The 15034-nt window shown below is 41.3% G+C and overlaps 1 protein-coding gene across 1 annotated transcript; it reads left to right on the top strand.

Annotated features, from left to right (window-relative positions):
* Positions 1–304: 304 nt before the first annotated feature.
* On the top strand, positions 305–14011 carry LOC119737695 (probable E3 ubiquitin-protein ligase MGRN1). The gene is made up of 14 exons (XM_038212236.1): positions 305–533; positions 1590–1708; positions 2816–2913; positions 3731–3850; positions 4731–4848; positions 5333–5563; positions 6678–6795; positions 7466–7513; positions 7892–7974; positions 8564–8654; positions 8780–8843; positions 9884–10064; positions 10442–10721; positions 11186–14011. The coding sequence occupies exons 1-14, from the start codon at positions 446–448 to the stop codon at positions 11437–11439; spliced, it is 1893 nt and encodes a 630-aa protein (XP_038068164.1). The 5' UTR covers positions 305–445; the 3' UTR covers positions 11440–14011.
* The last annotated feature ends 1023 nt before the right edge of the window (positions 14012–15034 follow it).

Here is a 15034-nt window from a genome sequence, read left to right as displayed (position 1 = left end):
TCTCCCAAAAGTCATCGGCAAACTCTCCCAAAAAATGAAAACAAATGGAAAATTGATGAAATAAGCTTTAATATGATTGTGTCTCAAACACCTTGGCGATCGCGAGTTTTGAGTATTTTTCATAATGTTTGGAAGTGGGCGTTATGATCACTGAGGTCTATGGTAGTTTGTTTAATGGTGTCCGCAAGAAAAAGTTCGGTTATGGTGGACCTAAATTGCGCCCTCTCGCCAGAAAAGAATGATGATGTCACTTTTTGCCATTTCGATGACGATGCATATGCGCGACGACTGTTTCATGAAAGCTAGTTATAGCGAGGATTATGGGAAACGCCATTTTGTTATTCTGTCGTCAGATGCCGTGAATCACGGAAACTGGACTGCGGACTTAAAGTAAACGACGATTTCTTCTTCTTTAAGCAATAAGTGACGACCCAATAACGTGAAAATGGGAGGGCTGACGAGTATGCAGCGATCTAATGTCCAGGAACTCGACATTAGTGCATCTGCCGCGTACAGATATCCGCCCAAAACAGGTACGATCGAAGTCCGAACATTTTCTGCCTTCACAAGATTGAAGATGACATGGGATTGGTACGGGGTGGTACGGGCCAGAACGCGGAAACCGCGGGGACCAGCATGACCAGTCAGTGTCCTGCCCCTGGCTTTAGAAATTTGTTGCGAATGCGAGTTACTAAGTTTTTCCAAAACAACTCACTTAACATTAAATGAAACTATGATAATGATAATGTATTGTATTTATTAATTCCTTGGTCAGGGTAAGGGAATAGGCCCTACATTTTTTTGTCGTGTTTGTATTGTACTTTGTTGTGAACATGGCTTGATAATGATTTGGTGGTTTGTTTTCGGTTTGTTGACAATAGTCAATGGCATAACATATTAACAATGTCAATGACATGTCATGGTTGATGTTTTTCAACATAAATTTGGCCAAAAAAAGTGCCATCTTAACTAATTTCCAGTTAGTATTTCATTTTGTTTAGGGCCAAAAAAGAAGAAGTTCTGCTTCCGATTACATGGGCATTTGAAAATAGGGTAGGCCCTAGGTAGGTAGGGAATTTTTTTTTTGCAAATATTTTTTTGTGTACGATCATATGGAGGCTTCTACGTGTAGTCAAGGGTAAAAGGTAAAAATTGATGGTTTTGGGTGTTATTTTCTCATTTCTCCAATAAAACAATTAGGGTAGGGGCTGTCAGAATAGGGTAGGTAGGGAAACCGGAAGCAGAACTATTTTTTTTTTGGCCTTTGATGCATTACTTGTTTTTATTTCCCTGGCCTTGGTAACAATATGCGCCTCATTTTTTCTTATTTTAAGTTGTTGATACTGTGATAAGCACTTATTAACATTAAAAAAAATCACTTTATTTTAAATATTTTGACTTGACTGTTGCATAGGCCTAGTTGATTTGGGGACACTTAGACATGTTAGAGGACATTTGGGCTAATTATATATCTTATGAACATGATGAAGTAGGAAATGGAGTTCTGAATTCTGTTTCTTCTTTAACCTTGATTTTCATGGTTATATTTGAGATGTTTCAAAATACACTTTACTATTTTCTTTTGCCAGGCTGCTACTTTGGCAGTTACTTCAGTATGGGCGGACAGCGGTTTGACACCCCACAACCTGAGGCGTATCTGTTTGGGGAAAACTCTGATCTGAATTACCTCAGTTCAAGACCTGCCCCGGTAAATATTATCATTAACCCTAACCTTCCCAAATCCTCCAAAATCCTCTTTGCAAAATGCAGGATTTTGCAGGATTTGGGGCCATATGGCAAAAAATGTGTGGTTGATTATGCACTGTGGCACTGTCAAGGTCTTGGGCCAGATCTGGTGGTGTTTATGCTTAGCCGTGCATACATTTGGGCTTAGATTATACTTGAAATCCTGCGCACTGCTCCAGGATGTCACTGACTCTGCCTCAACTTGACAGTGATTGCCGGAGGATTTTGCAGAATTGAGGCAGTAGTCACCCCTCCAAGAACCACATTCAAGAAATAATGGAGGATTTCGCAGGATTGAGGCTGAATCCTAGCAAAAATACCTAAGGAGTCAAGGTTAAACATAAGTTAAACCAAACACGAGATGACAGACATGGCATCAATCTAGATTTTGACCTTCCTTGAAGATGTTTTATCTGATTTATGTCAACCTTAATATGTCATTTTCAACCAGTACTTTGAAGTTTCAGCTTGCATGAAATTTGCTTGAAATCACTAGGTCTAACCACTGGGACGCAAGAACTCCATTTTTCGAATTTTGTCTTTGGCTGGTCGTACTAGCACCCAAACGACAATAAATCAAAATAACATGTTCACCGATGTTTCACATACACCCAGCTCACATAAATTGCCAAAATCACAGCAAAAACGTAACAAAATTACTTTATAAGGCGGCTACTTGTCTGCCGCCATGTTGGAACGAAAGGGTTGCTTCCGAATTAATTGGAAGCAGCCGCAGCCACTTCCCATAGACCTGTGTGTTATTTCTAGCTGTAGTTAGGTGATTCAGACGCGACCATTCACAAACACAGGTGGCCATCACGTGACCTCTAGAACAAACAAAAAACAACTTGATCACGTTACATGTAGAGACATGTATTAAAACTGTTTGACTGTTTCCTGTCCCAGTTGGTGGCAATTGTCCGTTTGTTTTTAGAGACCTTTGTTTGACTTGAGATAGCAAAATCTACAAAATGGATTCTGTATATTTTTGATTTTAAGGCCCTACAGAACCCCTTAACATTTTTATCACCATTAATCTACTTTAATTTTCTTTAAAATTCTTTACCAGTTCCCGTACCCACACCTTCAGCCCAGCGAGCCGACCAAAACCCTGAAGAGTCTAGTCAACATCAGGAAGGATTCCCTCAAGCTGATCAAAGCTGTCAGGTGAGACCAGTTGAATACAAATCTTGGAATATCGTGCATTTAAATTGAAAAATAGGGCTGTCCCGACTATACAAAATATTCAAATATTCAGCCAAATATTCCAATAGCTTTTTGTGCTTGAATATTCGAAACAAAACAATAACGCACATGCACACATGATTTTGATGTGACTTTTTCATAAAGTTGCGACATTTTATTGTCAGGTGCCACTTTTTGTTGTCGACACTCGACAGTAACTTTTTTTGTCGACAGCGGTTCATTCTTTTGATCCTTTTAGCAGGTTAAAGCCCTTGACAGAAATAAAATGCTGCAAAACACTCCATATCGATTGCCGCTCTGGCGCGCTCTGCTTGCAACTTTTGACTGGCCCAGCACGCAGTTGCAGCTAGCAATTTCGAATTTCCAAATTCGGTCAAACACAGTTTTGAGTAATGAAATACTAAATTATTCAAAAGTGGACAGCCGTAATAAATAATTGAGTCTCGAGACTTAAAAATACTTTGATGTAACTCTGATGTAACCCCCGAGGACTGACACAAAGGGAGAACAACAGATCCTTTCAGTCCTCAGGAGTTGAGTCTTTTGTTTGAAACGATCCTCTATTGTACGGTTATTTGCTTATGGGAGAGTGTTATATTACAGGGACAAAGGGAAACACAAAGCATTGTCCTCGGGAGTATAGTAAAACAGGACTGCGTGTACTAGTCCATGTACAAAAATCGTTGTATTGATGTCTGTATTTCTGTGTAAACTTTAAAGTCTGCCGATTTAAAGACAGTTGGCAGCCCCTTTAAGTCAGTCTTGTGTTTTCCAACAGGGAAGGAGAGGAGACTGAAGATGGTCATTATTCCATCGAGTTCACCTTTGATACCGAGGCACGCACTGCCTTTACGATTCACTTCTTTGCCCGTGAAGAGATACAAACAGGCCATGCCATGTAAGTAGCAACAACAAATAACTTCAATGCACTGGTTTTGCCTCATATAAATGTGTGGATTTCGGTACTCGGAGCCATATCAGTTTCAAACCAGCTAGCCCACCGTGGTAAGCTGGTCAATTTGGTAAGGAATCTGCACTGGTAACCAGGAGGTTGTGGGTTCAAGTCCAACCCAAGCAAGCTTGCATTTTGTACAGAATTTAGTGACCAAAAACACAAGAAGTTGATGAAACTTAAATTTATTTTGAGAATTTTTTTCAGGATTCATTAATAAAACTACATTTTCCAAGTAGAACAAAAAATATTCAATCATACAAATATGGACAATATTTGAGACTGCAAAATACCAACATCTATAAGCCGGATTATCAGAGCCCACAGCTATTTTCAATTGTTGTGCCATTTTAAAGGGCGTTTTGGTTCCTTTAAGATTTTATGCTAAGGCAAATTTCCATATTCATGAGAAAAATTGTGATGTCATTCCGAGCAGAAGCCATATTATTACAGCTATTTCAGCACAAAAAGTTGATCGAATTTTTGAGATTTTGCTGCCATTAATTGTCTTTGTTTAGTGTTTTGTTGTTGTGCCAGTACATGGCAGTAAGCCAATGAGCGACCCTTTCTCACAAACATTTTCAATGATCAAATTTTGGGTTCCTGGAATGACATCACAGCAACAGTGCCCTCAGTTGTCCGGAAAAGCGGAAAAGCATTGAAAATTTCATTAGATTGAAGAAGTGCACTTTTCATTTAAATTAACCAAAAAGGGATGTCAAATAGTTTTCATACATTTAAGAGGAGTGGTAGAAAGTTGCACAAAATGTGTTCTTAAGAAAATTCATAAAGTTAAGTTCCAATTTTTTCTATCTCGAATTTTCAGATACACAGCCAGAGATCCAACTCTGAGATCAGAAACCTTTCACTATGAACGCGGCTCCAGCCAGACCTTCTATCAGCCGGCCTTCACCTTTGACCCCTCCATATTTGAAGAAGATGAGGTAACTAAAAAAAACTGGTAGCAACAGTAGTGCTTACTTTTCCTAAACACCCCTGTATGTAAATGTATGGAACATTTAATTTGAATGTAAAAACAGGCCTTTTTTGTATTTTCATCAAACCTGTTCCCGTTCAGCATGTCATAATTGCACCTCTGAAATTTGGTTAAATTCCATTTGTAAACAACAGAGTTATTTAGGATCAAAACTAGGACATGGTTTTTTGATACGTAGTTCTTCACCTGTAATTTCATGGGTAGCACTGCCAAAGTTCCCAAACTGGTTTAGATTCATTTTGTTGATAGCTACCTCTACTACAGCAGTGGCTTTACTACGCTAGTCAGGGTCCAACTGCATTGAGGGCATAAAATCCAAATCAAGTCTTGAACGAAGACTAACCAGAAGGTTGGTCAGGGACAACGTAAGTGAAATTAAACTGTTTTTGTAACAATGCTTCCCCTCTCCCCTGCCCCCCCCCCCCCCCCAGTTCACTTACATTCCAGGCAAGGACGTCATCCCCATCGTGATCCAGGGCATAGTCGAGGAAGGGGAGGAGCATGCGGGACACAGCCACGCCCTCTTTGCGACCCTAGAACAGACCATGGAATCCACGTACGTGATCAAAACACTCAAGCAGAAGCAGATGGTGGACGGGGTCTATTACATGCTGCAGGAGATCTTTGGCATTGAGAACAAGAACTCGGGCGAGTCGGGCAAGGTGAGTTGATCTATTAAAGTGACATCTTTTCATGACCAGGGATGCAAAGAACTTGCCAGAATTCCACTCACTGTGGAATTTGGGGTAAATTTTTCTCAGACAAGGCACTAGAGAATAGAACTCAAAATGTGCAATGTGGGACAGGCCATGTAGCTATATTTAATTACTATAGCACTAGCTCCTCATTCCTACGCGCAGAGATACTTTGAAGCTGTCCTTCGCACAGACATTTTGAATTCACGTGTGTGTTTGTAGAAAATAATGAAATTAGGTGGAGTGAATTTGGAAAGTGTACTCTAAATGCAATGCGCAAGTACAACATACACAAACAACTTAAGCCTGTCATGACGGTTAAAAACATCATGGCAAAAATCATCTGCAGCAGATACGCGCACGCGTTTGTGTTGTTTGCTCAGAGCAAAATGAAACACTCATTTACTGAGTGTGTGTTTCGTTTTTGGGTGTATCCGCCTTGATAACGCACCTGTGTAGAATACAAACGCAGATGCAAACAGCTGTACAAAAGCCACAGAATGTCGAGTTTTCCCATAGATTTGTGTACAAACATGGATGTGCCCAGCAGGCATCACTAGTAATTTAATAAAGATCAATGGTTGGGCCACATCACCGTTATTGGCTTTGCAGCGGGACCCAATTTCGAAGTGCTGCTTAACGGTAAGCAGAAAAGTTGTGCTATCTGTAGCAGAAATTTGTGCTAACCTTAAGCACTATTTCATGGCATGGATTGTGCTAACAGTTCCGCGCGCATGGAGATTTCTATTGTTACATCACTTATTTAAGCAACTACTTCCTGTGAGGTAAGCGTGCCTTTTGTGTGCTTACTGCTTATGGTCTCCATGAAATAGACGGAGGATCTGTTAGCAGAAAATTGTGTGCTTAGCAGTGCTGTCAAATGTGTAGAAGTTCACGTCAGTTGTGAGCAGTTTTAGATTTAGAAGTGGATGGAAAACCCTGAAGTGCATGACATTTCAGGGAAACAGACGCAGTCAGGTGGGGACTGGAAATTCCATCTGGGTCACGGTGGTGGAAGGCTAGGAAAGTCTGCTAGCACTGAGGGGTAATTGTGAGATTGAATTTGTCTTGATCTTTTCAGACGGTTGAAGAGGATGAGTTTGCGGATGATATCGGATCTGATTGCGTCATCTGTATGTCTGATGCTAGAGACACGCTCATTCTGCCCTGCAGACATCTCTGCCTCTGTAGCACGTGTGGTGAGTCCGCAAAACCCAGCAAAATTATTTAATTTATTGCATTATCTTTGGGCAATTCCATGGATTTATACACCTGAGTGTTAAAACTTCCAAAAATCCAAATGCCACAAATGACACATGAATATCCTATTGAAGCTTATTATCTGTATTTTATTGATATATACAATGTAGTTTATTTCAACAGTTCAGATAATACTTTTAACTGAAAAAAAATGAGTGCACAAAAAAATCTATTTGTCTCAGTACGTATGACGCAATGTTGTTTTGAGCCGATATCTACTACAGCAAGAAAGTTGGATGAATTTCTTGTTTAAATCATTGTAGTGACTTAAACTGGTATGTTTTTCCAGAATTGAAATCCACTTTATGATTATACCTGTATTATGCATACTGTTGAATTGTCCAAAACGTACATATACACGTCCGATACCATGCCGTAGAACTGCCCCATCACAACTTAATATTCCACACTTTGTCAGCCAAGACCTTTGATACGTGTAGAATATATGAATACTCATTACTGTGAGGGGTATAGACTCCGTGCAAATGTACCCCCTCAATGGTGGCAAAGGGAGAGTTGGGCAATTTAATAAACCTTCGACATCATGTTTCTTGGTTTCAAAGTTGGAAAGTTTGCATAACTTCAACGCTGTTTGTCTTTTTATTGTAGCTGACTCCCTGCGGTACCAAGCAAGTTGCTGTCCCATTTGCCGTGCACGTAAGTCAATAAGAAAGTTTATTAACAAGTATGGCGGCCACAGAATCCTCTTAATGTTTGAACAGTTCTGTATATTAGGTGCTGCCTGACAGCTATGCATTTTGCACACAGTGCGTATAGTACGTTGGTTGCTAAGGGTATAGTACTACGGTTGCTATGGGTAGAGTACTTTTGGCCGTGTACTGAAAGATAGCAAAAATGGAAAGTACCATGTGACTCGCTCTCGGCCAATTAAGACACAGAATCTGTGGATGAGGTGTTATAAAACTTAACATTTCTGCCAGGCAAAGATAATCAATCATTTGTTGCTATTAGGTGGTTTGAAATAGCATATGTTAATTATTTAAATGGATTTCCCCCCCCCCCCCTCTTTTCCAGCGTTCCGAGCTCTTCTTCAGATAAGAGCCCTGAGGAAGATTGGAACCACAGTGCCAACGCCAAACGACGACGAAGAACATCAAGTGAGTAACACATATGCTATCTGTTGTCTCCAACAAATTTAATGTGGTTTTCCAAATTGTTAATCTTCCAGCTTTGGGTGTATGGTCCACCAGTTATGGTTTCTGACTCCTGATCAGAGGGTCAGGGGTTCGAATCCTGCTGCTGGCCACATGTTGTGTCCTTGGGCAAGCCACTTCACCTTCACTTGCCTCTTAATAGAGATTTTTCCCATTCAAATCTATGCAACCAAAGCGAGACTGAAAGGAAAAATAGTCTGGTTCCTTTTTACACAAAAAACATTATCGTTCAGTACTGTTATTGAATACAGGGAACATGACTGAAATGGTGGCAGCATGATAAAGGTCTGTTAGTTGGGGAGCAACCTGCAATGGACTGGCATCCCATCCTGGGAGAATACAAATATTTTCATCTTATTTTTATTTTGCTGCAGAAAACAGACAAAAACTGACATGTTGTCTAGAAATAGTAAATTGTGAGATGTTTCCTGCAAGCAACTTATGCAATCTTTTCTTGTGCTCTGTTTATTTGTTTTTATTTTTATTTTAAATAAACAATAATATTATGATGATTATTTTGTTCTATTTGTAGGCAAACCAAGAGAATGTTCCTAGTGGCTATGAAGCTGTTCCACTAGGTGAGGCCCTCAATGGTCCAAGTCCAACCAGAGCTAGTGCAGATGGTAAGCGGTTTTGTCAATTTTTTCATTAAAGTAATTTAAACTCGCAGTATAGTCAATGCAGTAAAAACCATTTGGTCCAGTTCATTGCAGAAATATGAAGTTTATTCTGTGTTCATTTTGTTCAGGTGGTGCAGGAGAGAGGCTGCTTGGCTCTGCTTCCAGTGAAGGCAGAAGCAGGAGAGGTCGAAGGTCAGTTTACCTTTATTAACCACTTTGCGCCGGGATTGTTCTTGCTGAAAATTTCGATTTTCGCAAAAGGCAACATTTTTCAGCCAATTTCTGATATACAGCCAAACGCCACAAATACTGATTCACAAGAGTCATTTCAACAGTATTTGTATGATATTTCTTGCCGAAACTTCATATGTTTCAATAATTCGGGGTGTGCACTGGCGCGTAATTTGTAAAACAATAGGCCGTGCACAACAGCCAATTCAAGATCAACACACTGTCCGCTTGAGTAGGTCTATTCGATCTGTTGACTTGGCTGACCCAGCAGATGCGGTGATGTAAGCTTAAAGTCCTCTTGTCAATACCTAGCGGTTAAGAGCACCGGACTCATGTTCTGGTGTTTCAGAGGCAACAGTGACGTGGGTTTGAACCCGCCGGCGGACACTTGTGCTCTTAAGCAAGGCACTTAACCATTATTGCTTCGTCCTTCGGATGGGACGTTAAGCCGTAGGTCCCGTGTGTTGCATAAATGCATGTAAAAGAACCCAGTAAACACTTATCGCTAGAGAAGGGGTTTGTATAAACTCCCACGCGGAGTATTTAGGAGAAGAACCAACCAAGAACCAAGAATACAAATTGCCTTGACAAGCTCACAGGCTCAGTGTTAGTTAACTAAGGAAACATATTGCATCAGTAGATTCAGCAGATTCTGCGGACAGTCTGAGTTGAAGCCAGCCCTCATAGAAGATGCCTGAGCCTCCCAAATGGGCTCTGTGCACAAGTACCCCCTCAATGGTAAGAAAGGGAGAGTTGGAGGAGACCACTGGGAGAGACATTCCAACCCATCGCCAACGGCCCATGACATCTCACGCGAAGACGCTATTGCTGTTTGCACATTCAGAAATAAAATGAGTCGTGGGTTAGTCATACTCAACATGTGCCAACCAGTACGCACAGTGTGTCCCATCCGCTGGGCTCACGTAAGTAATACAAAAACCTACAGGTGTGAAAACTCTGCAGAGGAGATGACTTGGCATTTGTTCCTCGTCCTTTTACAGGAAGGCAAGATCTAGTTCTGCTGCTTCTCTGCGTAGCCGCACCAGCGAGGAGCAGACCACTGGCTTCCGCGAGGAGAATGAGACTAAGAAAAGCGCCATGGCCAACGGCAGCGTCCGTTCCCTGCCGGAATCCAAGAAGGCAGCTAAGGCGCAGGCCGTGGTAACATCGGGCGATGTGGTGGTGAGGAATTTTATGAATCAAGAGTTTGAATATGTGATAGTCCTTTAATCCTAGATAGTCAGCGAGTAGTAAGGCAAAAAAAAAATAGTTCTGCTTCCGATTACAGGTAGGTAGGTAGGAAATTTTGTTCCTAGGCCAAAATTTTTTTGTGTACGATTGTTTTGGAGGCATCGGCGTGTAATCAAGGGTAAAAGGTACAAATTGATGGTTTTGGGTGTTTTTTTTACTCATTTTTGCCATAAAAAGATTAGGGTAGGGGCTGTCAGAATAGGGTAGGTAGGGAAACCGGAAAAGTAAAAGTACACAAACGCATTTGCATGAGAGCCTGACAAACAGTCCGAGCAGGATCTTTAACGACGTTCATCTTCGATTGGCAGGAGCTGTTCCAAGATGACAATAAGCCAGCTATGCCACCCCTAGCCCTCAGAGAGACTCCACCCAGCTCAGCTTCGGCAGACAGCAAGTCTGGCCGCAGCACGGCCTCCCCGCAGAGCGTTGCCCTGGAAGGGTCCCTGATGAGCGCTGACTCGCGGCCACAGTCGGCCGGTAAGGGCTCCCTCAAGTCCAACCGGTCCAGGGAAGGAAGTCAGAAGTCTGTGGATACGAAGACTGTGGACAGGCTGGTGGTTCATGGTTTGCAGGAGACGGCCATTGACGGTGAGTACTTCTCATTTTGAGTCTGTTTTGCTGTTTCCAACCAGTGTCCTCACAAGTCCCTCGCAAGTTTGATGTTCCTTAGTCAACTTACAAGCTATTCAGATGAACACTTACTGAGGCATTTGCCCCCCGCCCTCGGTTATGAGAAGGTACTAAAACACTGAGCAGTTTAAATGGGAGATTTTTAAGACACAGTTCAACGAAAATACCAAATAATGCTGCCCCCTCCCCTCGGTTATGAGAAGGTACTAAAAACACTGAGAAGTTTAAATGGGAGATTTTTCAGACACAGTTCAACGAAAATACCAAATAATGCTGCCTACTGAACACTTGTCCATTCCACAGAGATTAGTGCAAATAAAGTACATATTTCATTCCGTTAAAATAAGTCAGTTGATATTTTTGCTTTAAACGATTACATGACTTCATGACAAAACTGGATTTGCATATTGTTGCACCCTCAGATCCAGAGAGCAATCCAGCCATGGGCGTCATGTACGACGAAACCGAAGAGCCCCAAATGGCCGAGCTGTCGCACAACAGTGCGTCCCTCAGCTACACCATGGATCTGGAGTTGCCCGGTACTCCGCAGAGCAACCCCAACGAGTTGGGGAACCGGGACAGCCAGGCCAGTTACAGCAGCACGGGGAGCACGCGCCAGCTGCTGTCGACGCCCAGCAACATACAGCTCGAAGAGACACATGAGCAGATGGTTTAAGGCGCCCGACTCATCAATCTTGCTCCAGGACTGGTTTTGTTCCACTAAATGCAACCGGCCCCGATCTTCCAAGCAAGGTCAAGCTGTAGTGCTGGCAGAGGGGGCTATCAACAACATGAATTGAATGCAGCCTTGGGAACGTAGGCACCCTGACCCAAGAAATGTTGTTGAGGTATGCTCAGAATATCGTGGGTCACAGTGCCAAAGTTCCCAAGACTAGCCTTGATTCATCATGTTGATAGTGCCCCTGTACCGCCGCAGCAGCTTAACTACACTTTTCAGGTGCCTGCCGCATTTAGAGGAACAAGTCCAGTCCTGGACGAAGACTACCATGCTATTATTAGAACACAGCAAAAATAGAACAATAGTTAAAGTCAAGTTCATCCTGGTCTCAAGTCAAGTCACGAGCTGTTCAAAGAACAGTGGCAAATGTATTCTTGTTTGACTTGTGATTTGACTTGTGGATGAATTACCATGGGCTTGCACTACAAAGTGATATTATCCCAAAATCAGCATACTGTAATCTGGTTTAAGGCTACAGAGCTGCGTAGCACAGAAATTTACTAAGATCAGAACATGTCTTACTGAGTATTCGATTGCACGATCCCATACGTTCCAAATTCTCCAAGATGGCTCCGAAAGTTTCCGGAAAAGGTCAGAAGGTGGCCGGAAACACTAAGGTTTTGGTTAGCACAAACAAGAAGAGGTACCGGCGTTGCAAGGAGAGCTACAGCTGTGGCTTGGGTTCGATTCCCGGCTTGGGTCATATGTGAGTAGAGTTGTTAGTGGATTCTCTCTTGTGCCATGAGGGTTTTTCTCTGGGTTCCCCTTCTCCAGCGCGCGCTGAATCAAGAGTTGACATGCATTTTGCTCGCGTACGCACATTATGATGTTCTAAAAAGGACAAGTTGAGAACAGATCTAAGATGGCAAGTTGTCCTTTATAGAACACCGACGCGTCTCCCCAATACTGCTTCAAATGACTTCGTTCTGTGGTTCTCTGCACGCTGTCCAGTCAGTATATAGCGATCAGTAGGCTCAATTTTTCAATTATTATGGGGAACCACCTAATTTGAAAAATATCGTCTTTTGGTTCTAAAGGATGGTCTTAAATTGCTGAACATTATTGCGGACGATCAAACATTCCTGTTTTTTTTTTATTGCATGATATCTCATAGAGTGTGGTAGAATTTGAAATATACAAATATGTTTCTATGGAACAGCCATAATATAGAGTGGAAACTGTTATTGAAGACTTTAAAGTATTTAAATGTGGGCCGAAAATGTATTTGTCCATTTTCGATGTGCATATTGCATTGTGTGTTTACCAGTTGTGAATTAGTTGTTTACCATGATGCGTACTCTGAAAATCCATGTGTATGTACAGTCGACTCTCGGTAGTACAAAATTCTGGTTATAACAAACATAAAGCCTTGGTCCCGACTGTGCATTTATGTGCACAATGAATGGGACTGATGTTCCTCTTAATACAACTGTCTGATATAACAAACAATTTGGCTAGGTCCGAACGAGTTTGTTATAACGAGACTCGACTGTATATCTTTGAATACTTGATGGCAAACAACTGATTTTTACACATCACGCAGTGTGCACTATACTTAACGAATGAAGGACTCAGGGATTTTCAGCCTAACGTTATCCAAATTATTTAATCTTCTAAAAAAAGAGTTTCAAATTCATAATTCAAGTAAATGCATATCCTGGCTCAGCGCAGACCTTATATTGGAAGCAAATTTTAAAAAATAAGCCGAACCTCATGAAACGTCACAACAAATCTTTTGGTAGGAAAATGAGTTTTATGTTCTTTAGTGTTTGCGTTTAGCATGTGCAACTCCCTGTAAGTTTAGATTTAATATTAACATTAATGTTCTTCACGCATGGACAATTAACTCAGCAACACATGGACATGGCTTTTCTTGGCTTGCTAGAAGCTATAAACTATATTGCTGTTTTGAAGCTAAATAATATATTATTTTGCTTACAAATTGATATTAATCTCATGTTAAATGTGTATAAGACATTACTCACATTGCATGCCGTGTTTTGGTCACTTAAAAAGTGGATAAAATGGGGATAAAACGACGAAATATCCAACAAATCGGCAATACACGGAGATACAGGTTTGTGTCCAAATTCATCTTGTTGCTATTATGCACACAATTTTCTATTTCTTTCATAAGCACTCTCAGAGCACGTTCACTTTGTAGGCAGAATTTGTTTTTAAAAAGAAAGCAACAATACAAATGTCCATGTGCATGCAAGTATTTCCATGTTTACGACTTACAAGGAATTACGGATCTTTTGCCGTTTGCGAATATTGTTTATTTCCAATAACACCACTACTCAAAATCCAAAGAAGAATGTTCAAAGCCTTAAAGTTTCAGCTAAATGGATGCTACCCTTTTGAGAAAACTGTGCAAAACCATGCACAACTTTGTGATCACAAAACACAATTTTGTCATTGTAACTCTTTATTCCAAAAATCTGTCAGTTGACTGATTGATGGAAATCACCTACATTTCTGAATTTCTTCTAAACTCCCTAGTGTCTTTTACTAAGTACTGGACCAAGTCCGCCAAAATCCATCACTGGCCCTGCTTCACATAATGCTTCAGGACCACACCTGCTGAAACCCACCACAAGACCACCACTACTATAGGTGGATTTGGATGGACTTGGTACTCACGGCTTGCCTACCAAAATCCCTAAAATGGGGGAAAAGATTTTGATGGATTTGGTCATGGGCGTCGCCAGGATTTTTTCCAGAGGGGGGAAAAATTTTTTTTTGGCAAAAAATGCTTGTATTTCTCAACACATTCTCGATTTATCAGTTTTAGAGGGGGGCAGGGACATTTTGCCCCCCCCCCCAACTCATTAAACTTACACCACTTTGTCTTCGCGCCTCTTTTTTTTCTTTGTTCTTTTTCTTCCTTTTTTTTGGTTTTTTGTTTTGCTTTTCCAGGGCGGGGGGGGGGGGGGGGGGGGGGGGGGGGGGGGGGGGGGGGGGGGGGGGGAGTGCCCCCCCCTTGCCCCCCCCCCCCCCTCGTGACGCCCATGGATTTGGTTAAGGTTTTCATCATTTTTTGCTCTCAGTTATCACAACTTCTCTGCTGTTATGCTACAACATGAAAGTGGCTGCTTGTAAGGTTTTCCTTCTTTGTCCAAAAAAACCAAAACATTGCAGATTTAAAGGTACGTGTACTTGCGTTAATTACATTGCTGGTAAATATCACTTAAGTAAAGCAGTACGTATATTTGGAATGGGTTAACACCCCTTTAAGAATTTCCACTTAAACTGTTAGCTCAAACAAATTTGAAGGATTTTTATTCGAACATTTTTTTTAAATGAATAAAAGGCTTGATCTTACTTGATGTGAATGCAAATGCAATATAGGCGGGTACTTGCTAAATGTTTCTCCAAAAAGTTATGGTTCAAGACATCGAATATGCCTTGTATTTGCACTCGCATGAAAGTAAGGACTGGCCTAAATAGAAGAGTGTTATTCATTGTACATATATTTTGATTTCTCAGAAGTATCAATTTTGTATAAATGATAGACTAACCTATTTGCAAA

Source organism: Patiria miniata, unplaced genomic scaffold (genome assembly GCF_015706575.1).
Source record: "Patiria miniata isolate m_02_andy unplaced genomic scaffold, ASM1570657v1 HiC_scaffold_3, whole genome shotgun sequence".
In the NCBI taxonomy this organism is placed as follows: domain Eukaryota; kingdom Metazoa; phylum Echinodermata; class Asteroidea; order Valvatida; family Asterinidae; genus Patiria; species Patiria miniata.
The sequence above is the reverse complement of the archived record's forward strand: the minus strand, read 5'-3'. Positions and strand labels throughout refer to the sequence as shown.